At 46.1% G+C, this 26,646-nt stretch overlaps 1 protein-coding gene across 1 annotated transcript; it reads left to right on the top strand.

Annotated features, from left to right (window-relative positions):
* Nucleotides 1-32: 32 nt before the first annotated feature.
* Lrrc74a (leucine rich repeat containing 74A) lies at nucleotides 33-26,479 on the top strand. The gene is made up of 15 exons (XM_063240901.1): nucleotides 33-398; nucleotides 4,535-4,663; nucleotides 7,401-7,573; nucleotides 9,042-9,149; nucleotides 10,111-10,207; nucleotides 13,387-13,436; nucleotides 13,933-14,014; nucleotides 15,783-15,868; nucleotides 16,298-16,492; nucleotides 16,953-17,048; nucleotides 18,255-18,404; nucleotides 23,147-23,254; nucleotides 24,239-24,321; nucleotides 24,469-24,573; nucleotides 26,067-26,479. Exons 1-14 carry the CDS (start codon nucleotides 359-361, stop codon nucleotides 24,479-24,481), a joined length of 1,410 nt encoding a protein of 469 aa, XP_063096971.1. The 5' UTR covers nucleotides 33-358; the 3' UTR covers nucleotides 24,482-24,573; nucleotides 26,067-26,479.
* The last annotated feature ends 167 nt before the right edge of the window (nucleotides 26,480-26,646 follow it).

Raw genomic sequence — 26,646 nt, 5'->3', positions numbered from 1 at the left:
CACAGAATGTTGAGAATGAAATCAAATAGCTCCTAAGTCACAAAGTTACGGGCAAGTGGGCATCCTTTCGACAGGGCTCTCAGGCATAGAGCTGGCCACTCTCCCTGATGAGCTGGGGAAGTCACTCCATCTCCCAGACTGAGTTGGAGTCAAGTCCATGCACATCCTCCCCCTGCCAAAGCCCTCTCTCCCTAAAGCTCACTGGGACAGAGGGATGATTTCAGGCACTCCTGGGATTTGCCTAGTCGAGGCCAGGACACACAGCTTGAGGCAGAGGTGAATGGACAGGCAGGCTTTTTAGGGAAGCAGCTGAGAGGTGACAAGAAGCAGGCAGCAGCCCTCGAGAGAGTCCTGCAGCATGGACGATGATGACGAGCCTCTTGAGGATGAAACACAAGGTGAACAAGACATCCCCCTCTCACCTCTGGGGCCCTCCTAGGCAGTGCAGCATGCACCCAGTGACCATGGGGCCCCAAAGCCTCTTCTCTCTCTGCCAGGTTCTCTCAACTAAGAACCAGGATAATGTGTACACTGATCTGGGTTCAGGGCTGGGCAAACAGTGAGACCATTCAGTTGGGTACCATGCTGCAGATGCTCATCTTGGTTCTAGCCAACTTTTATTTTCATTTTGTGAGCTGACTGCCATCACCTTTGTAGTTAGAAATCAGTCATTTGGGGAACATTTACACTATATTCATTGACCTATACAACAAAATGTGGTTTTGGGGCTTTTTTGTTTTGTTTTGTTTTTTTGGTTTGTCTGTTTTCCTAGAGAGCCAGTGGTTAAATATTTACCAGCATCCCAGGGGATGAATGCCCTAAAATCCTAAAATTGTTTGAGCAATGAGGAAACTGAAACTTAGAAATATCACATTTTCAGGGCATTTGTGGCAGTTTGGCAGTTCAGCTGCTGTATGTCTCTAAACCACCAAACCTATGATCCTTGCACCCTCACATCAGTAGACCTTGTCTCACAGGCTAGTAAATAAATGTTGGGGCTCGAGTATATAGACAAGTACTAAGACATAGTCATGCATGGACTTATTAGGAACTCTGCCATCCCAGAATCTGGGACTTCTCCCAGAAATGTTCACCTACCCAAAGAGAAGACTGACCATGTTCTTTTGGATCATTTCAAAACAAAGCCATTGAGTCTTATTGATGCCAGAGGATTCAGTTCCGACCTCTGGCATGGCTCTCAGGAGCCCATGGCTGGATGCAAATAAAAAAACCCATTGAAAAAATATCTATTAAGTGTGGGGGGTCCATGTAAGAAAAGCTCTGCTCCTCCCCCCAGCATCATGTGTCACAAGGCACATATGTTTGATTAAAGTAATTTCAAGCTGGGCATGGTGGTACACATCTGTAATCCCACCACTCATGAGGCTGTGGCAAGAGGATCTCCACTAGTTCGAGGCCAGCCTGGGTTATACTATAAGTTCAGCCTGAGCTACATAGTGAGACCCTGTCTCAAAAAAAAAAAAAAAAAAGCAATTTCAAGGGTAATTCAGCATACCAAATCAATAAGTATAATATGTAATTTAAAGAGGACAAAAATCACATGATGATCTCAACAGACACAGAAAAAACCCTTTGACAAAATCTAACACCTAGCTAGGGATTTAGCTCAGTGACATAAGCACCTGCTGCAAGCATGGGGTCATGAGTTCGATCCCCTGTACCAAAAAAAAAAAAAAAAAAAAAAAAACACCTATTTGTGATTAAAAACACTGAAGAAAATAGGTGTAGAAGGATTTTATCTCAGTCTGATAAAAGCCATTTATAACAAACTTATCACCATCATTATATTAAATGGTGAAAAACAGAAAGCTTTTTCTTCTAAAATTAGAAACAAGACAATTGTTGATTTCCTTTTATCCTGTTTTGAAGTCCTATATCACTTTCATTGTTTTGATTGGCTTTATTTGGTTTTATTTTGCTTGGTTTTATTCTCTTTAAAATAAAATTAAAAAAAACAAAATGAAAAGACACATCAGGAATAGTAGTACATGCTTGTAATATCAGCATTCTCAAGGCTGAGGCAAGAGGATCACCACAAGTTTGAGGCTAGCCTGGGATACATAGTGAGTTCAAATCCAGTCTGGACTATATAGTAAGAACCTGTATCAAAAAAAAAAAAAGGTAAAGAAAGGAAGGAGGGAATGAGAAAAAAATGGAAAGACTTAGCCTGTTCCTGAATAGGCAGAACCAATACTGTCAAACTGGTGATACTTCTAAAACTATATAGATTTAAAGTAATCATGATCAAAATACCAACAGAATTCATCACACAACTAGAGAAAACACTCCTAAAATTCATATGGAACCAGAATATCAAAAGCAATACTGGAAAATAAGAGCAAATCAGGAAGCATCACAGTCCCAGGTTTCAAGTTATATTAGAAAGCTACAATGATAGAAACAGCATGGCCCTGGCACAAAAGCAGACATGTGTATGAATGGAACAAAATAAGAGAACGCAGAAACAACCTCAAGCACATTCTTCCATCTGATTTTTGACAAAGGGACTCTGAAATATACACACAAGGAAAGATAACAAATGGTGCCAAGAAAATTGGTTATCCACGTGCAGAAAATTAAAGCTAGACTCATATCCCTCACCATGTAGTAAACTAAAGTCAAACTAGATCAAAGATGTAAATAGTAAAACAAAAATAATATTCTGGAAGATAAAATAGATAATGTGCTTCAACACAGGCATAGCCAAGAATTTTCTGACCAGAACTCCAATTGCACAAAAAATAGCATTGAGAATCAATAAATGCGATTATATCAAATTTAAGAGCTTCAACAAAACAACCAACCAACAGAATTATGAGAAAACCAACATGATGGGGGGGGGGAACGCCAGCTCTTCCTCAGAATCTAATATCTAGAATACATAAATAAAAAAGTTACACTCCCCCAAAACAAAAGACCCAATCAAGCACAGACAATAAAACTGAATAGTCTTCTCAGAAGAAGACATACAAATCCCCAATAAATATTTGAAAAACTGTTCAACATTTCTGACCATTAGAGAAATGTAAAATAAAACAACACTGAGATTCCATCTTGCTCTAGAAAGATTGGCTATCATCAAGAAATCAAATAACAAATACTGGCAAGGCTGTGGGGGAAGAGAACCCTTCTGTGTTGTTGGTAGGAATGTAAACTAGCATAATTACCATGAAAACCACTATGGAGATTCCTCCAAAAACAAAAGCTAGAAATTCCATCTGAACCTGCTATTTCCTTTCTAGGTATCTTCCCGGGAGAATTAAAGACACCATATTACAGTGAGACATGTATACCCATGTTTGTAGCAGCACAACCCCTATAGCTAAGTCTTGAAAGCAGTCTATGTCTGCCATTAACAGACGAATGGATAAAATGTGGTATTGATACACAATGGAGTACTACTCTGCCATAAAAATGATATAATTTGAGTCATTTGTTGGAAAATGGATGCACCTTGAGACCGTAATGCTAAGTGAAATAGTCAGACATCCAAATTTAAATATGGCATGATTTTTCTTATGAGAAATCCAAGGTATAAATAAATTAATGACAAAAATAAAAGACAAATAATAAGAAGCCCAGAGATAGATCTTTTGCAAATGGAAGAGGACCAAGAGATGGAGAGAAGGGTAAAAGAAAGGACAGGGAGAGATATAAAAAAAGTAAAGTGTGTTAGGCTGGGCATGGTGGTGCACACCTGTGATGCCAGCACTTGAGAAGCGGAGGCAGGAGGAACACTGTGAGTTGGAGGCCAGTTTGGGCTACACAGTAGTTTAAAATCAGCCTGCACTACATATCGAGACTCTGTCTCAAAAAACAAAAAGAATTGAGATGTGTTATGTACATGTACCAACTCCTCACAACGAATGTACTCATTATGTATTGCAAACATGTACTAATTTTTTTTTTTAATTTTAAAGTTCAATGAATTTTAACCTAAGGAAAATTTCCTTCTGGTCACAGAAACCATGTGGGTTGGAAGGAAGAAAAACTGGATCAAATTCTTAGGAAGCCAGTTCTGTCCCTTGCACCTGGTCCTGGTCCTGTTCTGCTGCTGATCCACTTTACTTTGCATTTGATTCAAGTACCTACCTACCGGGTTCCTACCCACCTCCCCCTGCACCATCTCCTTCTGAGCCTGAGGAAGCCTGGACTTGGAAACACATTCTTTTACCTGATAGAGCACCTGCAGACCCTGAAACAGCTCAAGGGAAAAATATGAGCAAGACAAGCCCCAGACACGAATGGGGTCAGAGAAAGCTGGTTTTCTCCCGGGGGTAAACAAGGGAGCATTTGCCACACAGCCCCCTGAGGCAGCACTGTCAGGAAGAAAGGATTTGTAGAACAGAGTCACCCTGGAAAGGCTGCCACACAAAGCTGGAGGGTGAACACAGCCTACAGCCTACACCTTGGAGGCAAAGGAAGGGAGTGGGGAGCCAGGAAGTTCAATAACAGGTGATACCCAACACCAGGGTGTCATTCACAGAGTCAAGGAGTGGAATTTTTCTTCCAGATGAGACTGAGACTGAGGTAGCACTCCAGAGCAGCGATGACATGCTCTACTGTGAGGCCGAGGCTTCCCCCACTGTCGAGAAAGAGAAACCCACCTGGGAGGATTCAGAAACGGACCTGGAGATTGAAGGTGAGAGTGGGCCTCTGGGGCTGGAGTAGCCGGCTCATCAGTTCCCTCAGAGGAGAGAAATCTGGTTCCATTAGAAATCTGGTTCCATTCCACAGCTGTCCTGCAGGGGATAGGGCAGAGGCCAGTGCACGATTCTATAGCACATCCTCCTCCAGGTGGGCTGTGGACAGCAGCTGCACCTGCCAGCTGTGACCTGCCTCGTGGAGCGTCCCACATCAGCTTGCTGTAAGCTGATCCAGCGCACAGGGCTTTCCCCATTTGTCTTAAGCATTTCCGCATGTGGCATCCTGTGCGATTTCTCCACAGTCCCAGGAGGAAGAGATTACTACTAGCCTTTTTCACAATAGGAAACTGAGTCTTAAAGAGCTCATATGAGCTGCCCAAGGCCAGCAGAAGCTGGCCAAGTCATGCTGGCTGAGCCCAAGCTTCACCCACCCTGATCTGCCCTCCATGCCCAGTATTCTGGGTCCCTGGAGTGTCTCTGTGGCCCATCTTGAAATCTTGTGACTTTGTGATCACCTTAGAGTCCGTTTGTCCCCTGCTCAAAAAGCCTATGACAAATCTAAGCCTACTGAACTGCACGAAACACCTCTATCTTCTCCCCCCAAAACACACCTAGTTTCCCAAAGCAAAAAGTACCAAAAGAACATTTGTGAAGCGAGGAGAGGATAATGTTGGTCCTTTCAGATGGGACAACCTCAGGCCGCCCCAGGCACACTTCCTGCCCGTGCCCTTGTGCTTAGGCAGAGGCAGTGAAAAGCCCCCCACCCCCACCCGGGGGGGGGGGCGCTCTTTGACCTTGGAATTAAACTGTGAAGCTTATGAACGTGGAGTTCGCTTATAAACCTCCCCACCATAGTAAACATACAACTACCCTTATACACACACCTCCTCCCTGCTATCCCCAGACATCCTGTTGGTCTCTTTCTGACTTTTCCTCCTCTTCAAAGTTGTCACTCGTGCTGCTTTCAACAGCCAAATTTACCTGATGGGAGGAGGTGGCAGCGGACAGCACCGGCTCCTGCTCTGTCTTGTGCCTCCTTGCCATCTCATCTCTAGCAAGTGACAACACAGTGAATACAGCTAGAAAGAGACAGCGTGAAGGGTCAGAGTAGAACTGGTCCCAAGGATGAAACAGGGGCTGCCTTACAACACCCACCACGCCCCCAGAATCTCTAACAGCTGCCAAAACACTATCTTGAGAAGAACTTGGAGCTCAGCTGCTCTGGCTCCTGGTACCCTGCTGCTGGCACAGAGATGCTGGGAAGGGGCAGGAAGGCTTCCGGAGGAGAGAAGCACACAGCAGGTAAGTCTGCAGAAGCTGATGGATGGATGGACTCGGGCTTTGCTCACACACCACAGGCTGTTTCTGTTTCAACAGTGTTTTGCCCAGAGGCAAATGTACACCCCAGGGGACATTTGGAAAACTATGGTATGAAGGACTGCTAATAGTACCTAGAGGGCACAGGCACCTCGAGGGTACAAGCCACGGAATATTACCAAAGAGCCCACAATGCATAGGACAGCCCCTTGCAGCAGAGAAGTTTCCAACTAGTAATGTCAGCAGTTTTGATGCTGAGAAATCTTGCCATGTGGCCATTCTAAAAAGAGATCAGAGTCCTGACCAAACCAGCTTCCCTGTAAAGTTGTCTTTTCCCCAGCAAAGCTCTCATCTGCATTCGAAATGTTGGGTATGCATTGGCTAAAGGCCCTGGGATCTGACGGGAAAACAGATGCACATGTAGATGCCAGCTGACCACAAGAAGCTTGGCTAGTGACTGGACTTGCCTAGTGGGGACCAGCTGTGGGGCCCAAGTTCACGGAGACCCAATGCCTGTTGGTCATGAGTCAGGCTGGTCTAAAGTCTAAGAAATAAGAGACCCAAAAGATGGAAATGAAGAGGTAGAGTCCCTTTTTCTGTAAACTGGCTTTATCTTTGATCACATGTGTCATTTGGGGCTAGATTTGTCATTGGGGAGGAAAGGATGACAGCAGGGAGACTCATTCAGGTGCAAAATTGTTTTTTTCTGTCTGACTCTGATTTGCCATCTTTGGATAGGCTTTTTCTTGGTACATATCTCCTTTGGCAATACTCTATTCAAAAAGTCTTAGCAAATTGAAACTGAAACAGAGATTTCCTCAACCATGAAAAGCCTCCAAGGTGGACACAGTAACACAGCTGTAATCTCAGCACTCTAAGAGGTGAAGACAGGAAGATTGCAAATTTGAGGCCAGCCTGGGTCCCTTAGTGAGACTCACTCAAAATGAAAAAAATAATACTAATAAAAAAGGATGGAGATGAGGCTCAGTGATAGACTATCCCAGAGTTCAATCCCTAGTATCAGTAAGAGGAAAAATTTTAAAGTCCCCAGCTCTGTGCCTACTGTCTTTACCTTTTGGGGTTGTCCCATTGTGGCAGAAGACAGGACCTCCAGATATCCCTGGTAATGAGCCAGCCTGGGAGGGTGAGATGTGGGTGTTCCACTCATCTCTGATAGGAAAGCCTGGGCTTAAGACCAGAGGCCTTACATTTTATCCAAAGCAAGACACCCATTTAGCATTATCTGGGATCAGTGTTTTCCTCTCCAGCCACTGGGTGACCGTAGGACTGGTGTTTGCATCTAGAGCATAGACCCATAAGGACAGATCCCTGGCAGAAGACATTCCAATCAGAAATATTGCCTGATGCTACAGGGAAGATAAGGCAAAGCTGACTTCACCCTGTCTTTCTCCATAGATACTGAGAAGTCCTTCACCACTGGACAAAAGGAGCTGTACCTGGAGGCCTGCAAAATAGTGGATGTGGTGCCTGTCTCTTACTTCCTCCGGAACATAGAAGAGCCGTACATGAATCTCAACCACCACGGTTTGGGCCCCCTCGGTACCAAGGCTATCGCTGTAGCCCTGGTGGTAAGCGTGCTTGGGGGAGGCAGCACATGGAACCTGCATGATTGACAAAGTGGCAGGCCCAAGATTCATTTGAAGCCTAAAAGGGCAATCTCTGTGGCCACCTACCCTAGGTTGTTCTTGGGGGCCATAGTGGGGCCATGATTTTCCCCAAGGGCATGCACTCCCGTTGAGCTCTGAGAAGTAGGCTGCTATAGTCCTGGACCTTGTTCCCATTTAGGAAGCAAACACCCAGCCAAGGGCCAAAGGCAAGAGCCTGTGCTTACCGTTCTGTATTACAATAGCTCCAACTGTCACATTTCCTTTTTTGCTGAGAGAGGAGACAGGCTCTAAGGCTCGTTACTACCTAATACAGATTGGCTTTGAAAATTCTTGAATCTGAAGATGTACCTGTTTTATGACACCATTTAGATTGAAAACAAGGGGGAGAAAGAAAAAACAAAAGCTCCGATTAGAGCTAACCCTGGTCTTTTATGCTGTGATGTGAATCACTCCCTCTCATCTCGCTCTCAAGAGGAATGCAGAGTAGCTTGATTTAGATATTTACTAAAGATGTAAGTCCAGCTCCCTCCAAACAGGCTTGAGACAGCCTCTTCTTAAGAGAGTATCAGAGGATCAGTGGTAGAGTGCTTGCCTAGCATGTGTGAGGCCTGGAGCCCATCTCTAGCTCTGCAAGGCAGTTGGGGGCGGGGCGGTGTCAGGTAAACTAAGTTAAGCTAAAAGAAAAGCTCTTAGACAGGATTTGAATGCAAATGCTTTAGAGAACCTCTTTGCAAGAATCTTTATGCTTGTGTTCCCTTGGTAAATGTATCCAGGCTCCCTCCATCTTGCGGTAGGTAACAATCCATTTTCCTCCACGGTTAGAATCTACTTACTGTTCCTGTGGCTCTTGCTTTTCAGGTATTTAATTGATGAATGCCCCTCTTCTAGATTCTGCCAGAAAAGCACAGTGTTTTAGCAGAACTCCGTGGGATGGTTTACCCTCTGTGCCACTCTCCTAGTCCTCTGCACTCCGTCAGTGCTCTTAGCCTGAACCTTTAAGCCTTCTGTATTAGTCCATTTTCCATTACTATAACAATACACTTGAAGCTGGGTCACTTTAGACATAGGTTTATTTAACTCACTACATTCAAGGGCATGGCACTGACATCAGCTTGGCTGTGGTGAAGGCCACTTGGAGGCCAGCATCATAATGACAGAGGGCATGTGAGAGGAAGCGATGACGTGATGAGATTGGAACACTGGGAAGGGTCAGTATTGACCTTCCACTAGGCGCCACCTCTTAATGGTCCCATTGACTCTTCAAATGGCCACTTTGGGTACTACGCCTCCAACATATGAACATTTGGGCCACAGCCACACCTGAACCATAGCACCTTCCCATAACTGGGTTGTTCAAGTGAGAGGATGAGTTCTGAACCATAGTGGGCGAGGAGCTGACCACTTCTCCTTTCCGCTGTGGCATCCTTAGTCCAACACAGCTATCATCGGACTGGAGCTGGAAGACAACCGCATCATGAAGGAGGGCGTTCTGAGCCTGGTGGAGATGCTGCATGAGAACTACTATCTGCAGGAGCTGGTGCTGTGCCTGCCCCACTGCCTCCCCCTGCCACCCACTCAAGCCAAGCCACAATCCCCTGTCAGGCCCAGGTCAGCCTCAGAGTGTCTGCTCCAGTCTGCAGGCTCCTCCCCTCTAGATGCGACCGCTCAAGGAGGGCCATGCACCAGAGGTTGGTCGGGGGCCTGTGTTCTCTGTAGCTGCAGAAAATCCTACTGACTCTGTCTGCACCACATTAGCCCCTAAATGGATACATTCACCTCTGCACGATTGTCTTAAAGTAAACTTCCCTAAAGGAAATAAAAGCATGAAGTAATTTGATAAAATACAACATGCCTGGAGATAGATGTTGGTGATGGTTGTGCAACCATTGGTTAATACCAATAACCTGTACACCTAAAAATGGCCAAAATGGTGAATGTTGTGTTATATGATTTTATCACCATAAAAATTTTAAGAAAGGGAGGAAACCAGATAAGATGACACTGGCTGGTTTATATAAAGTCTGCTCCACTAGCCTGATAGGACTGTGACACACTGTGTCAGACTTTATCCCTTCTGGCAAAGGGATTACCCTTTGTGAATCGGTGAATGGAACTTACACAGTGTTCACTGCAAGCTCACTTTTTCATTGTTTCATGCCAAAGTCAAACTCTCCCAATGAAGCTGCTTTGTGTTGCAAAACAAAACAATGTGCTCATTAAAGCATCAGGGCTGACCTGGTTGGAAGCGGGGTGTCACTGAACCAACATCAGCAACACAGAGGCCTCGTGACAGGCACCAGAGAAGCCAGACAGGGACCAGGTTTTCCTGCCTCCCTCCCGTCAGCCCTTCCTGTGACCCTTACCCATCTAATCCTTTAACTCAGCCTTCTCCCCCAGCCCCAACCCTGCTCCTTCGGTGAGCCCCACTCTGCCCTCATTTGTTAACGAGTGCCCTTCACCGGGACTTGTACCTAGCCAAGTGTGTTCTTGCCTTTTAGAATATTTCCACCAATGACCTGGGTTTGGAGGGGGCCAAGATCATCTCAGATTTCCTCCAGAAAAATATTTCTTCACTCTGGAAACTTAAACTTTCAGGTGAGATCACAGAATGGAGGCAGAGAATCCTCCGGGAGAGTGGGAGAAGCAAAACGGAGAGAACCCAGAATCTAGTTGAACCTGACCATCTCTCTCTGGTCTCAGAGACCAGAATACTGTATCTTCCTCCTGCTGCACATTCATCCTTCCATCCCCACAGCCTCACCGGCTTCCTGCTTTCCTCAACAAGCCACTCTGACCTGCTTTGGGACACTCTTTCCTCTTCTTGAGCATCTCCACCCACAGATGTGTGATTATGGCTCACATGACCTCTGCTCTTTCTTCTCTTCTCATGGCTCTGCTCAGATGTCACCTCCATGATGGAATATTCTTTTTTTTTTTTTTTATCGGTACTGGGGATTGAACTCACGACCACCTGCTTGCAAGTCAGGTACTTATGCCGCTGAGCTAAATCCCCAGCCCCATGATGGAATATTCTGACCACTCTATGAAAACACACTGTACCTCACTATCATTCTATCCTGTTTAATGGTGGTTATTTCCACTGGATTCTCTGATATATACCTATTTTAAAACTGTTCACTACGGATGTGCCCTGGAGGGAAAAGCCACATGAGAATTCTGGTACCTAAAGACTTGCATTCACTCAGGGTTGCAGATTCATGCTATCTGCAGGGTCCTGGAATCCCTAACTAAGAAATGAACATAAAAAATGGTCTTGTGCTAATGAGAATAGGACCCTTTGGAGGTCTCAGGCTCTTGAGAGTCCCATAAATAAAGCCCCATTAATGGCTTCATAGTTCAAAGCTGCAAAAGCAAACAAGAAAACACAAGAGCTGTCAAACTCAACAAGCAATATAGGATGGAACTTTGAGAACTCCAGGACATACAACGGGCAGATACAGATAATGAATGTAACTCATCACCCAGACTGAATAGAGGCAACGCTCTTTAACTGAAACTATAGGCAAGACAAGGTATCTTATACCCAACCATCAAATATGTTTTCTGGGATTAAGGACACAAAAAACCATGCAAGGTAAAACACAAGAGAGCAAATCACTGTTTTTTTTAAAGGCTTCTCCCCTCAACATTATCAAGAAATAAAAGGCTGGGGGTTTAGCTCAACAGCGTAAGTGCCTGGCAAGCACAAGGTCTTGAGTTCAATCCCCAGTACCAAAAAATCAAACAAACAAGTAAAAAACACATAGTTTCTGAAATTATAAATTCAACAATATATTAGATACAAGTGACTAGAATTAGAAGAAACTATTTTATCTACCTCTTAGTATAAACAGATACAATTTAGAGAACATAAAGATTAAATAATATAAAAAATGAATAGATTTGATATAGCTAATAGGAGTTTCAAAAGAACAGAATGAATACAGTGATATTTGAATAAATAATAGCCAACACATTTCTTAAATTGAAGAATTCTCAGATACAGAAATCCTAGCAAGTCCTGAGAAGGATAAATTTTTAAAAATCCACAGTCAGATATATCACTGAAAAAACCCTTAAGATATAGAGAAGGAAGCTGGGCATGATGGTACATGACTGTAAGCCCAGTACTTGGGAGGCTGAGGCAGGAGGATCATCATGTGTTTGAGGCCAGCCTGGGCTACATAGTGAATTCAAGGACAGGGTGCACTACATATGGAGACTGTCTCACACACACACACACACACACACACACACACTATATATATATATATATATATATATATATATATACACACACACACACACAACATACAACCTATCACTTAGGACACAGTCTGGGAAACCTAGCAACTCAATGAAACCCTATTTCAAATTTTTTCAAAAAATTTGGGTGTAGTTTAATGGGAAGGCCCCTAAGTTAAGCCCCAGTACACAAGGAAGAAAAAGAGGAAAAAATGAAGGAAGACGATACAGAGAAGATATTAGAAATAACCAGAAGAAAACATACAGAATGTTTTTTAATATAAATATTATGTGTCACCAGAAAGGTGGCACATTTCTAAAAAAGAAATTTTCTCTAAAAAGAAAGAAACTAGTCCAAGTTTCTTAGATTTCTTTCTTTCTTGTTGTTGTTGTTCTTTTGTTTATTGTTTGTTGTTTGTTGTTTGTTGAGACAGGGTCTTGCTATGTGGTTTAGGCTGGTTTTGAACTCACTGTGGAACCCAGGCTGGCCTCAAACTCATGGGGACTCTCCTGCCCCAGCCTCCCAAGTGTTGAAATTATAGGCATGTACCACCACCCCAGGTCTAGATTAATTACTATGAAGAACAAATAGATTTACTCATTTTCTGAGTAGTATTCAATGTTTTGGATATAACATTGGTTATTTAACATCACTATACATGGGGAGAATTTAGGTCATTTCCAACTTTCAATCTTTCAATTACTGTTTCAAAAATGACTTTCTTGAACATGCATCTTTTAAAGGACAGATGTTCTAGTATTTCTAGATAAACACCAAAAGTATAATTACTGAATACAAAGATTATCCACTTCTGTGGATTTATAAAAATTGATTTCTGAATTTCCCCTTAAGAAATCTGTAACAGGTTACAACGCTGCCAAAAGACCACCTTCCTATACTGTTTCCACAGGGTTATTAGCAAGATGTCTGTCAATCAGATGGTTCAGGACAGGGTTGTTGAGGTCAGAGTGCTGGGCTCCAAATCCTAGCTTTGACACTAGACAAGGTTAACCTTTCTGTGCCTCGTTTTTCTAAGAGCAATCTTATCATTCATGTCAAACAGTGATTGTGAGGATTTTAAAGCTAAAATGCCTTTTTAAAAATCTAGCAAAAAATATTCAATAATATTAATTATTATCATTATATTTCCGTATTACTATTAAGTTGTTGAACTATTGGATGAACATCTATTGAATAGACGCTCAATACTTAGTACTAAGTAGAACATTTCTTCAGATATTTGTTTCCTCTTATTTTTTCTTCTAAGAAATGTCAGTTGTAATATATACTTGTTTGTACAACCAAATATTAAGCATTCTTTCTGAGCTACAGGTATTTATACTTGAAGGTCAGATGAAGTTAGGAGCATTAAAGGAAATGGCAAACAGTCCCTCCTACTTGCTTATGTCTACATATTTGCTTTAATTTCTTGCCACCTTTCCAGTGACTGGTTGTTCTGAGGGTAAGAAAACTGATCAGGTGATGACGTGAGCAGCAGTGCATTGCTAACACAGCTCCCTCGTTACAGGAAATAACTTCAAGGAGGAATCTGCAGCCCTCTTATGCCAAGCCCTGTCGGTAAGGGGTCAGGGATGCAGCTGAGTCGCAGGGGAGTGCTCCTCAGGGCTTGGGGTGAGCTGAGGACTGTTCTGGTCAGAGTGATACAAGGCTACCCACATGGCTTAAGAAGCTGATGAATGTTTGGCCTCTATTAATTCCAGCAAAAGAAGCAGCAAATGGTAGACTTTCAGGATGGCACCAAATTTTCCCAGCAGCCATCACCTATTACACAAAAAGTTAACAAATTGTTCACCTTAGGGCAGGGGATATAGCTCAGTGGTAGAGAATTTGCCCACTATGTGTGAGATCCTGAGTTCAATCCCTAGCACTGCAACAATAAAAAGACAAGGCAGGAGAGAAAGATTGTTTTAGATTGTTTGTCAGCCTATGAACTCTGGCTCATCTAGTTTTTGGTACCTGAAAGCCCCCCAGCATACTTCTCTGGCATAAGTGAGTAAGAGATTTACAGTCAGAAAAGAAAAATAATCTCCCTTTCCCCTGTTTGTTCCTCTAGTCCAATTACCGAATTAAGAAGCTGGATCTCAGCCACAATGAATTCTCTGACAAAGGAGGGGAACTCCTGGGTCAGATGTTAGGTATGTTCCTAAGAAGGGAGGGGGAGCTGGGGGAAGCTCACTTATCAGTGCTGAATCTCACTTTAGTTTTAAATTAATTTTGAATGTTTATATTATAAAAGTGTTGGACAGTGTCCCCAAAATGAGCTTTAACTGAAGCAAACACCTAAATGTGAGAAGTAAACCTTTCCAATGATTAGAACATACAGAGATACAACTTGCTGGCCTGAAGGAGACCAAGGATGAGCCTATGTGGCACAGTGACAATAAACTGCAACAAAAACAATTCATAGCTGAGTGTGGTGGTGCACAGCTGTAGTTCCAGCACTTGGGAGGCTGAAGCAGGAGAATCACTCCAAGTTCGGGGCCAGCATAGGCTATATAGTTAGTAAGTTGTTCTTGCATTGAAAGACTCAATCTTTAAAAAAAGATATCATATGTTTGGCAGCAATATATTAAAGCTTATATATAGGTTATATTTGTTTATACACTATGGACAGCCTTAAACCTAGCAACAGACAAGGAATGCTTATTTGTGGCATTTGCATAAATATGAAAGATCAGTGTTCAGATTGTTGATAAAAGATCCTTTTGATCACCAGCTGCAGTGATGCACTTATGGTCCCAGCTGCATTGGGAGGTTGAGGGAGGAGAATTGAGAGTTTGAGGGCAGCCTGGGCAACATACCATAGCAAGACCCTGTCTCTTGTCTTTTTTTTTTTTTTTTTTTTTTTTTTTGTCTTTTTATCGGTACCGGGGATCGAACTCACGACTGCCTGCTTACAAGGCAGGTGCTTATGCTGCTGAACTAAATCCCCAGCCCCTAAGACCCTATCTCTTAAACAAAAAAATATATATATAAGTATAACCAAGGAATATGGGCAACGAAAGAAGAAATCCAACTGCCCAACCTCACAACTAAAGAAATGCAAAATAAAACAACATGAAGATCTCCTTCATCCTCTGTCAAAGCCACAGGTTTAAAGTCTGTGACTGTCATCGCTGCAGTTGGGAGCTAGATAAAGGCTCTGTGGAGGACTGGGCAGTACCTAGTGGGATGGAAATGTGTCCAGTCTGCAGGGCACATTCTGCTTTACATGCCTTAGAGAAGCCGTCACAGAATAGCCAGTGGCATCCCAGAATACCACCCTTCCCAAATAAAATAAATACGACGGTAATGTGCTTAAATAGAGAAGTTTCCCAGTGCTGTGGAGCACCCAGCAAAATCATCTTCAAATAATAATAATAAAATGATCTCCATGTGAACTCACATCTCCAACAAGCCTGATGCCTCCCACCTTCAGCTGACGGCGTCCCTGAGGCTGCCTGGGAGCCAAGTTTCAGGGTCACTATTGCCACCAAGGCTCTTGATAAAAAGGACACTGTGTGGGGTGGTATACTATGTCTGTAAATATGCCCTAGAAGTTGGTTCCCATGCTATTTGCATTTATTTTAATGGTTGCGTAATAATCCACCAGATGAAAGTCTACCTTTATCAGTAAAATATGCGTGTACTCAGGCAGTCTCAGAGATGGAGTACACATTTTAATGGAAAAATATCTGTGATCACATAATCTTTGCCAAGTAGACTGCGCCAACTTACTTGCCACCTGTGATAATATGATCTTTCCTAACACTGGGAATTCTCTCACGGTTTTGTGTTTAAATGAATAACTGAAGACTGTTGCCCAAGTGTTCTACTTCGTGAGACACTGAGCAGTCCTGTGAACTCTGAGGCAGAGTTCTTTGGATGTGAGGGGTGCCGGGGTGACCCCCTTCTCCCTCCCAGGCATCAACGTAGGGCTCGAGTCACTGGATCTGAGCTGGAATCATTTCCACATTCAGGGAGCTGTGGCCTTGTGCAGCGGTCTGCGGGTAAGGTGCTCTCTGAGGGGTGGTGCTGAGCCCAGGTGGGGGTGACCAGGGCCTCCCATGCCACCATCTTGACTCTTCCTCGGGGTCACCATTGATGAGGGCACGCTGAGCTCTCCCCAGATGCTTTCTGAGTTGCTAGTGTCCCGCATTTCCTGCATCTGAACTTTGTATAGATCCCACCTGCTGAGACCTGGGTGGTATCTTTAGGAACACTCCAAGAGGACAGTTTAATTGAAGAGTAGGGAATGATCAGAACCCAAAAGGAAGGAGTCTCAAGTCCACTTGAGTCTCTGAGCCCAGCTGGGAAGGATCTGGACGGCTCAGGCAGATCTGTCACTCCCGGGACCACTGAGAGCTGTAGAAGTTGGGGCAGTAGGAAGGGTGGGCCACACGTGACCTTGATGCTAGTGCTGCTTCCCCTCCCTGGAGTCTAACGTGACCCTGAAGAAACTGAATCTGTCCATGAACGGCTTTGGCAATGAAGGGGCGCAGGCCCTCGGGGAGGTCTTCAGACTCAACAGCTGCCTGACCCACGTGGATGTCAGCAGTAACAACATCAGCAACGATGGGGCCTCCAAGCTCAGCCGGGGACTGGAGTCCAACGAGACCCTCCAAGTGCTGAAGGTAGTCTCGCCTTGAACTGGGAATGCCCCTCCGTGTGTGTGTGTGTGTGTGTGTGTGTGTGTGTGTGTGCCTCTGAGGTCATGTGAATACCCAGCCTCGGTGCCCAGTGACACCAAGGAGACTCCTGAGAACCTGAACTGAATAAGATTAAGAAACTGCCCCAAATTAGATGTGGTGGCACGTATCCGTAATCCGAGCTACTTAAGAGGCTGCGACAGGAGGATTGTAAATTCAAGGCCAACCTGGGCAACTCCATGAGACTGTATCTCAAAGTAAAATAAAAAGGCTGGGGATGTAGCTTAGTGGTAGATCACTTGCCTACCATGTTCAAGGACCTGCATTTAATTCTCAGCACTACAGAACTGCAGAGAGAGAGGAGGGAAGAAGTTTAAGTTGTGTGCTAAACCAGCCTCTCCTGCCTCTGTCTCAGCCTCTTCCTGTCTCACCTCTCCTCCCACAGCTCTTCCTGAACCCTATAAGTATGGATGGGGCTGTTTTGCTTATCCTGGCCATCAAGAGGAACCCCAAGTCTGTGATGGAAGAGCTTGACATTTCTGTAAGTGATCCACCCTGGCTGCATCACTTGATGGCCGGCCCCGGCTGGAGTGCCTGTGAGACGGGGTGGTCACAGGATGGGACAGCAGGACAGAGACCAGGGAGGGGCCAGTCCTGCTCCTTTGTGACTGAAGTCCCAGAGAACTACAGTTCCCTTCAGAGACGCATCACCCAGTGACCCCCAGTGACCCTACCACCTTGCATTAGCGTCCAGCCCTGAAAGATCTCACTATCCCTCATCTCTACCCCAGACACCAAGTTTCCAATAAATGACCCTTAAGAAATAAACCACAAAGGCTGGGGATTTAGCTCAGTGGCATAAGCGCCTGCCTTGCAAGCAGGCAGTCGTGAGTTCGATAACCGGTACCGATAAAAAGGAAAAAGACAAAAAGAAATAAACCACAGCATGGCCTTTTCCTGTCATTTCGCCAATTATGCTGCCATAAGTCTAAAGAGCCCTGCAATTCCTGCCTGCTCCTGCTCTAGAATGTCCATAGTCTTTGTCCTGCAAGCATGAGTTGAATATTTGAGAAGGCAAAATGTAATCAGAGGCTGGGTGTTTAGCTCATCGGCATAAGCACCTGCCTTGCAAGCAGGCGGTTGTGAGTTCGATCCCCAGTACCGATAAAAAATGAAAAAGACAAAAAAAAAAAATCTTAAAAAACAAAATGTAATCAGAACCCCGTGTAAGGGGCTGGCACAGGTTGAGCAAGCCGCTGGAAGCCAGGTTTGATCACGCACTGTTTTACAGGAGACATTTCCCCCTATGCCACCAGCTCTGAGGGCACTTCCAAAGGAGAGCTCCCATTTGCTGGGGCCACGGCAGGCTGGTTGGAAAGGAGGGGTGTTCTCCCCGGGGACCCACCCTGAAGAACTACACTCACATCCAAATGGACGTCTCAGGGTACGCGTTTGAGGACCGGCCTCCCAACTTGATAGTCCTATCTTGTCCATCTGAGATCAGAGCTGAGCTGGCAGCGTGTGATAAACCACCAGCACTCAACATACACACCTGGCCACAGTCATGTAGGAAACCCACAGACAATCCACAAGCTCTAACGCATCGGAACTATCCCAATCGAGGAGCCTCGGTGCGAGACAAACGGGAAAAGACAGAGCTTCTGATCTTAGCAAGGAGTGGTCTGGTTGGACAGGGAGATGACACATTGGCCGCATCCTCACCAGGGTCCATTTGTCCCTGCTACAGAATGTGCTGGTAACCGAACAGTTTACAAAAATCCTGGATGGGGTATACGCTGCCCACCCGCAGCTGGAAGTGCTGTACGACACAGTGAAGAGCCTCTCCGGAAAGAAACAAGCCATCTCCCTGCGGATAAGACCCATGAAACTGATCCAGGTGAGTGCGGCCTTCTGCTCCACCTCCAGCCTCAAATCAGCCTCCCCAGCGCTTCCCTCCCCAAAGCGTCTATGCAAACCTTTATAACAAGGGTTATTCCCTGAGGATATAGGATCCCCAGTAGTGCTTCTGACTTCCCAAGAGAGAATTGCTGAGCTCTGGCTGAAGTGGATGGGGCTTGGCCCAGAATGGAGTTTACCATGAAGGCCCTCAGTAAGCTCAAAGGCCACTCACTGAGGCGCTCTGGGCCTCAGCCTTTGTACCTGTAAAACGGGTATAACAACAGTAGCTGCCCAAGTAGAGCTGCTTTGGAAGTTTAGTTAATTAATTTGCCCCAAAGTTCTTAAAGTAATGTCTGGCAATGTCTCTCGGATGACTGGTAAGGGCATCCATAGGGATGGCTGTTAGGTGATTTCAGCTAAAGAAAGACATTTGAGTCCTTTATTTCTAACCTGCACCTGGCTCCAGTCTTACACTGTCTCTTGAAAGTCACAGGAAATAGATGTACCTATGAAAAAATCTGAGAACATTAGACCTGAAAAGGGAGCTGCGCCTCCTAGAGCCGTGAGCAGGGCCACTCAAGAGTTCATTGCCAAAAAAAAAAACATGATTCGGGGCTGGGGATTTAGCTCAGAAGCATAAGCGCCTGCCTTGCAAGCAGGCAGTCGTGAGTTCGATCCCTGGTACCAATAAAAAAAAAAAGAGTTCATTGTCCATGGTGGGAAAGGCGTCCACTCCTGGGTGCTATCTGGGAAGACGAACAGGGCTGAGGTTGTGCAGATGCAGGTTCTGCTGTGTGTGCCCCTGACCTGATTGGTCTGCTCCATTGGTCTGCCTCAGTTTCCAGAACGAAAGAAAAAGCTCCTGCATGAAAACTATTGTTGCATGAAGAGTTCTAGAAGGCCAAGGGGCATCTGGTGTGTTTGAGAGCCTGATGGCTTCAGGTGGAAGCAGGGGCAACCTGCTTTGCAAGGGAGTGGTGAACGTAGAGCCAAAGTCACAGATGCCACTGTGCACGCAGTTTGGGCACAAAGAAAGAAAGAAAGAAAGAAAGAAAGAAAGAAAGAAAGAAAGAAAGAAAGAGAGAGAGAGAGAGAGAGAGAAAGAAAGGCATAGAAAAAGAACCATGGGGTAAATACCAAAGCAGGCGTGCAGTGTAAACATATGCCTTGCCTTCGGGGCAACAGTCTGGTTGGAAAAGCAGGATCGGTTCAGTAATAACCAGCAAAAAATATCACCTAATAATAAAGAAGTGAGGAGGGCAGACATATGAGAATCCCACCTAGAGAGCTTGGTAGCTTTGGGCAGGCAGGAAAGAGTGGCTCCCTGCAGAAAGCAGATGGGAGGCCCTTTAGGAGCCGGAAGGATTCTGGGAGCCAGAGGGCATGGGGGTGTTCTAGGAAGGGTTGCTGCCAGCTAAGGGACTGGGGTCCAGCTGCATTGGCAAAGGGGAGTGACCAAAGCTACAGGAATACCGGGGAGGATCCATGTGGTTCCTTTTATTACAGAGAAACCTGGAATTCGAAACTGGAGAGAGAGGTTGGGCTGGATGTGGTGCCCTCCTCGGGTTTCCTGCTCTGAGTTGGAGTTTGATTCTGGTGGATTAGGGAGCCAGCGTGGGAGTGGGAAACCAAAGAGAACACAAATGCTAGACGTGGAATAATTTGCCTGAGAATGACAATGGAAGTGAAGGATAAATGCAAAAGATGTCATGAGGACTGAGTTTGGTGACACGCAAGTGTAATCCCATCACTCTAGGAGGCTGAGACAGGAGAATCACAAATTCAAGCCCAGCCTGGGCAAACAGTCAGATAATAAGACTCTGCCTTCAAGTTAAAAATAAAAACAGGCTAGGGGTGTAGCTCAGCACCAAAGCCATCGGTACAATTTCTAATACCAAAAAAAATAAAAATAAAAATTCACTTATCCTAAGGCAGGAGGCAGCAACTCACAAGTGACAAACAGTGGCCCTATTCCTGACCCTTGTCTCCTATCCAGGGTATCTGCCTTATCTTAGGGCAGGTAGCACTTACACCCAGGTGGGACAGCCTTAACTCTAGCATCTCACCATGAACCAACCCTAGCTTTGCACCCTTGACCCCAGCATCACACACCTACATCCAGTCACCTCCAACGTGATCACATAAGGCTTTGGGAGGACATCTAGGCACAAACCATAACAACCTTTGTACCTCTGTTGCTTGTCTTGCCCAGTTCTTTGTTCAGGACAAGAATCTGCAAAGCATCTGTAGAAGGAGCACCTCTAGAACCCTGGTAACAAGGATAAGTCAAATTAACATAGACAGGATTTTCTCAAATCATCAGGCTCAAAGGCTCCACTTAGAAACTAAAACTATAGCAAAACATCTGGTATTGTGTTAGTGTATAATGTTAATGATAATAATAACAATAATGGAATCAAACAAAGATAAAACCACATTCCATCCAAGGGGCTATAAAAGAAATACATTTTTTTTAAAAGAAGTGTTCAGAGAAATGCTATTTGCAAAACATTTTATTTAATGTTATCAAGTCAAAGGCTGACAGGAAGGGGAAAAAGAGGAAGGGAAGAAACGCAGCTCACTCATGAAGTCTAGCAGATTTGTTGCTGAATCTTTTACACCGTCCATGCTTTTATCCCAGTCATATTCTATCTTCCAAACCCAAACCTCTAAACTGAAAAGGATACAATCAGAGCAACTTAGGCCACTAACAAAACTAACACCATTGAGCCTGAAGTTATTCCTTTACTCTGGCATGAATGCAGTCGATGTTTCATTAATAAACAGCAAAATTTATTTAGGAAAATAAAAGATGATCGCTGCTTCCGCTTGAGCAGGAAGCTGCACCACTGAGATATACTCCCCACCCACCCACCCCTGCGGACACTACTGCAGCTGCCCGTGCTGCCCCTCTCCCAGCCAGACCCCTCACACCACCCTCGTACACACACATCTCATCCAGGTGTCGGTGCACCGATCCACGGAGACTCTGTGCTGGGAGAGTCCCAGCTCTCCAGCCTGTGCCTCCTGGACAGCATGCTGGGAAGGCCTGAGTGGGCCCAGGGTCACCATGAGCCCTGCCACTGCGGTCAGTAACAGCGTGCAGAGTGAGCCTGAGGGGAGTCCACGCTGGCTGAGTTGGATGAGACGCAGGGGCTGTTGAAGAGTGGAGCTGGCTACCTAGCGGAGCTGGTCACCCCGGTAGGGTGAGAGGCAGTGTCTCCCAAACAGAGCATGTGGGAAGGCTAGCAGAGGACCAAGATGCGCCCTGAGGACTCCCTGAGGCAGAGGATGCTGGAGAGTGGCCACCAGTGTGGCAGGGACTGGGCTGGGGGGCTTTGAGCATGGGAACGGAAAAGAAACAAAAACAAGGGCCCAAAAGAATATTCCTGATGTTGAAAAAGTGTATACAGGGGCTGGGGATTTAGCTCAGCGGCATAAGCACCTGCCTTGCAAGTGTGCAGTCGTGAGTTTGATCCCTGGTACCGATAAAAATGAAAAAGACAAAAAAGAAAAGAAAAGAAAAAGTGTATACATGGGCCAGAGATTTATCTCAGCAGCACAAGCACCTGCCTGGCAAACGCATGGTCGTGAGTTCGATCCCCGGTACCCTAAAAGAAAAAAGAAAGAGTGTACACAGTGAGTTCAATACCAGCCTGGGCTACACAGTGAGTTTAAGGCCAGCCTCAACCACATGCTAAGATTCTATCTCAAAAACAAAACAAAACAAAAACAAAAGTTCTCATATTGTATTAGTATAGTGCATTTGTAAAACAGTAGAGGCTGGGGCTGGGAATTTAGCTCAGCGGCATTAAGCACCTGCCTTGCAAGCAGGGGCTCGTGAGTTCGCCAGTACCAATACAAAGAAAAAAAAAAATAGAGGCTGCAGAAAGATGACAGATGAATAATAGATAGATAGATAGATAATATATGCCAAGATAGTAGGATTAGATTTATGGATTATTTTTTAATTTCTTTATTCTACTAATCTAAAATTGCCTTCCAATGTAATATTTTAAAAGGAAGAAAAAAATCTTTTGTAATAGTAGTACTAGGGATTGAATCCAGGACCTTTGTACTGAGCTACATCCCCAGTCCTTTCATTATGTTTTAGTTCCAGACAGGACCCCGTAAGTTGCCACACTGCCTGGGTTGGGCTCGAATCTGCAGTCCACCTGCCTCAACTTTCCAGAGCGTCGGGACTTTAAATATGCACCATACCTTCCACCTTGAAACTTTATTTTTAAAGTTGTTCTCCACATGTGCATTTGTGGGGATCTATGAGGATCCTAAGGGTCCCTCGTCTGGCCAGCCACACCAGACGTGGCTGTGCTTTGCTCCTATGACCTCTGAGCTACCAACAGCTCACCCACTCTTCCCAGGGCTTGTCTATAACTGGTCTTAATAGAGGTCACTTCAAACCGAGGAAAGTGTGTAGAGAAGGTCACTATGGCGACCCCGGTGGAGCTGTGGCACCCTAACAGCATGGACTTGTTAAACTGATGGGTGGATGACCGCATGGAGCCACTGCTCAGTGGGCTGGGGCAGGGGGAGCTCCGGTGGCCTGCAGTCTGGCCCAGATCTTCAGCAGCTGCTAATGCTAACACTGAGAGACTGTGGCTCTGAGTGCTGTCTCCTCTTCCCTCAGCCTCTCTGGCTGGGTGGTGGCTTAGGGGACCTCAAGGAAGAGAGGGTTTGGAGGAGTGACAGCTACGATAAGGGATGTCCTGCCTCTTGCAGAGCTATGCAGACCAGCACAAAATCAAACTTGTGGACTTCTTCAGGAGCTTGAGCCCAGCTAGAAGGATGGAGATGCCTGTGGGCGAGTTCCGGAAAGCTCTGCTACAGGTGCGCTGGGTCCTGGCAGCAGCAGGCTCTGAGTGTGTGCGCATGCGTGTACGCATGCACACGCATGCGCGCGTGTGTGTGTGCATGTGTATGTTTGTGTCAATTAAGGTGTGTTATGTACATATACCAACTCCTTATGATGAATGTTATTAGGCATAGCAAGCATGTACTAATAAGAGAGTGCGAGAGAAGGAATGGAGGAGGAGCAGGAGAACAGGGAAGACCACAGAAATACACTTCTCTGAGCTTCCTGGGACTGGCTGTGGACACTCACCTCTTTTATCTTGACCCAGAGGGAACCCCAGGCCCTCCCTTAGCCCCTGCCCAAGTCCTTCCCTAGGTGTGCCCAGTGCCACTGATTACCCAAAATACCACATCCTTTAACCTGGAGTTCTCTTTCCCCGTGGCATATTGCTACCAGGAGGTTGAGAAGGAGAGTAGGAGGAGTGGCCCCATCCGTCCCACCCAAGGGGCCCAGGAGCCCCACCTTTGGCCGTGGTCCTATCCTGCCTGAAATCCCACATTCCCCTCACCTCCCCCACACAGTGAAGATGCTCAAGGCCCCCTGAAATGCACTCAGGAAGGTCCATCACCAGAGCATCCTAGGAGGGCTCTGGTCCCAGGAGAGGACATTCTGGTTTCTGGGTGGCCCAGGCAGGGGTGAATAAGACACTCAGTGCCCAGAGCCATGATCAAGAGGGCCTGGCCAGGACTCAGAGCTGGGAGCAAGATGAACTTTGCGTGATCCAAAGGAGAGCCCACCTGCTGCCCCTGGATCCTGAGCTCCAGCCTCACTGCTCCCCAGAAGAGGGGAGTCCGGGAAAGACCTGTGGATGGAAGCTTCCTGCATCCCCCCATGTGGTGGGTTGGGTCTGCTCTCACCTCTCAGTTGCTACTCATAGACCTGAGAGGAGAGAGATGTTACAGGCATCGCTGGAGACAGGTGAGCAGAGAACTCTGTAACATTCTCATCCATGCCCTCAGCAAAACAAGGTCCCTATGGACCGGAACCAAGTCAAGGATCTGATCAAGAAGCTAGAAGAGACCAAGGGCATGGTGAACTTCAGGTGAGCCCAAGCCCAGGTCCTACCCCTGTGCTCCAAGGAGATCCTGAGGTGCACATGAGTTCCTGGGGCCACCAGGCTGTGCTCTATGAGGGAGAGCCTGTCCAGTGCAGTGGCCTCATCGCTGTGCACCTTCCTTGCCATCTGCAGCTCCCTCCTGTAATGAAGCTTGAGCCGTGGTCCTGCCTTGGGGGCCAGGCAGGCGCTGCCACCCACAGGAGAGAGATGAGATGCACCTGCTCGGGCCCTGCCCAGGTGAGGAGAGGAACTGGGGTGTGTGCCAGTTCCCAGCCAGGGTATTGATGTTTCAGCTGGCTCTGGCAAAACCAATAGAGACAAATAAGAGGGCCAGCGGAGGGTCCTGGAGGTGCCCAGATTGCAGCAGGTGCCAAGTCCAGCAAGTGTGCAGACAGGGTCAGGTGGCCGAGAGGCAGAACTGGGGCTTGGGTTCCCAGGTTCCCAGGTAGGGGTCTCAGGGCCACCTCCAATCATCCCTTAGAATGCATGCACGAGGGGCTGGGGATTTAGCTCAGCGGCATAAGCACCTGCCTTGCAAGCAGGCAGTCGTGAGTTCGATCCCTGGTACCAATAAAAAAAAACGAAAAAGACCCCCCCCAAAAAAAAGAATGCATGCACGGCTTTGTGGAGTCTGCTGGAAGAGCAGAACTGTAGCTTTATAACTGCGTGAATCTTTTCCCTTTTTTGTTACAAAAATCTATCTCCTTATAAAAATCTAAATCCAAGCCGGGCGTGGTGGCTCACGCCTGTAATCCCAGCACTTGGGAGGCTGAGGTGGGAGGATCGTCGCGAGTTCGAGACCAGCCTGGGCTACAAAGTGAGCTCAAGGCCAGCCTGAACTGCATAGTGAAACCCTGTCTCAAAAAGACAAAAAAAAATCATCTAAACCCACAGATGAATAGCAAAAAGAAAATGAAGGTCCTCTTAAGTCTCCCCCACCCAGTTCATTCTGCTTCCACAAATGGCTCTTGAGACAAATTCAGGGGAGCGTCTCATGCCTTTTCATGTACTCATAACTGTGTGTGTGTGCACATGCATGTGCATGCAGGAACATAAGTGTAGGTGTAAGAAAGAGAATAGTTTAAAGCACAGGCTCGGGATGGGAATATAGCTCAGCAGCACAACACCTGCCTGGCAAGCGTGAGGTCATAAGTTTGATTTCCGGTACCCAAAAAAAAAAAAGCATGGGCTCCAGGGCCGCACTGCCCGAGTTCTAATCCCGGCTCCCAGCTCCCCAAGTCAGTCTCTGTGCCTCGATTCCTCTTCTGTGTGATGGGGCCAATAATTGTAACCGCAGCTCAGGAGTTTCTGAGGATCAAAGGAGATGCTGCCTGTGGGGCATCTGGAGCACTGCTTGGCACACGGTAGGTACACTCATAGCACACACACATGTGCTCTTAATACAGATTATTTCAGACACAGGACAGGCGTGTGAACATAAACAGAATCAGACCTCTGGACTTGCTTTGCCTTTGACAGCACATCTTGGTGACCTTTCTATTTAGATCCATCTCAGACTTTTTAACTGTCACATGGTACAGCCACCCCGCAATTTGATCTCATTTTCATGGGCATTGGAGCTAATATTTTTCTGCTATGAATAGCAGTCACGCACAGCCACCTGTATAGTGTCTGCACATCTGCATTCCCCTAATACAGGTTTGTGGGGTGTACCCTGTATGGCTGGTCAGAGAGTATGCACACTCTAAAATTTAAATCTCTGATCCCAGGCCAGTCGTGTAAATCACTCTGCAGCCGCAGGCCGACACTGAATTTAAACTACATTCAACCTTCTGCCAAGATGACAGTTTTCCAAATGTCTTCTTTGAACCTGAGCCACCTAACAGTCTCCCCCATCAGCCAAGAACCTTCATGGACCTGCTCCTGATTCCCTGGCCTTTCAAGCCGGTTCCTTCAGAGTGCGAAAGTCCCTGTGAGGGTGGAGTCCCCTGGCAAGGGGGACAGTGGCAGCAAGGAGAGAAGAATCGACAAGTGCCATGGCCAGGGCTGCACACAAGTGAATAAAATCCTGCTTGATTCTGGGCACCTCGGGGCTGCTGGTGGTGTACCCTGTGCAGGGGCAGCGAGCCTCCAACTTTTAGGACCACTGGTGGGCAGGTTCTGGGAGACCTTGTAAAGAGCCTCACAGACAAACTGGGAATGTAGTGGGCTCTCTGGGCAGAATGAGCCACCAGGAAGAAGCCAGAGCACAAACGCAGGTGTTCCAGGGTGGAGGTTAGGGGCAGAGGACACCGAGACTGAGGAGGGGGGAGATTAGAAGCAAATCCCAAGGGTTCACAATCAGGGAGC

This window comes from Cavia porcellus, unplaced genomic scaffold, assembly GCF_034190915.1.
Source record: "Cavia porcellus strain 051 isolate PalLab524CR breed Dunkin Hartley unplaced genomic scaffold, mCavPor4.1 scaffold_31, whole genome shotgun sequence".
In the NCBI taxonomy this organism is placed as follows: domain Eukaryota; kingdom Metazoa; phylum Chordata; class Mammalia; order Rodentia; family Caviidae; genus Cavia; species Cavia porcellus.
Note: the sequence above shows the minus strand (reverse complement) of the source record. Positions and strands in the feature narration are given on the sequence as shown.

What these genes read in the sequence shown, in the direction of transcription:
- Lrrc74a (XM_063240901.1), top strand. Translation starts at nt 359, where the DNA reads ATGGACGATGATGACGAGCCTCTTGAGGATGAAACACAAG. An exon ending in CTATCGCTGTAGCCCTGGTG is followed by an intron (nt 7,574 to 9,041) that starts GTAAGCGTGCTT and finishes TGGCATCCTTAG; the next exon opens with TCCAACACAGCTATCATCGG. An exon ending in GACCCATGAAACTGATCCAG is followed by an intron (nt 18,405 to 23,146) that starts GTGAGTGCGGCC and finishes TGCCTCTTGCAG; the next exon opens with AGCTATGCAGACCAGCACAA.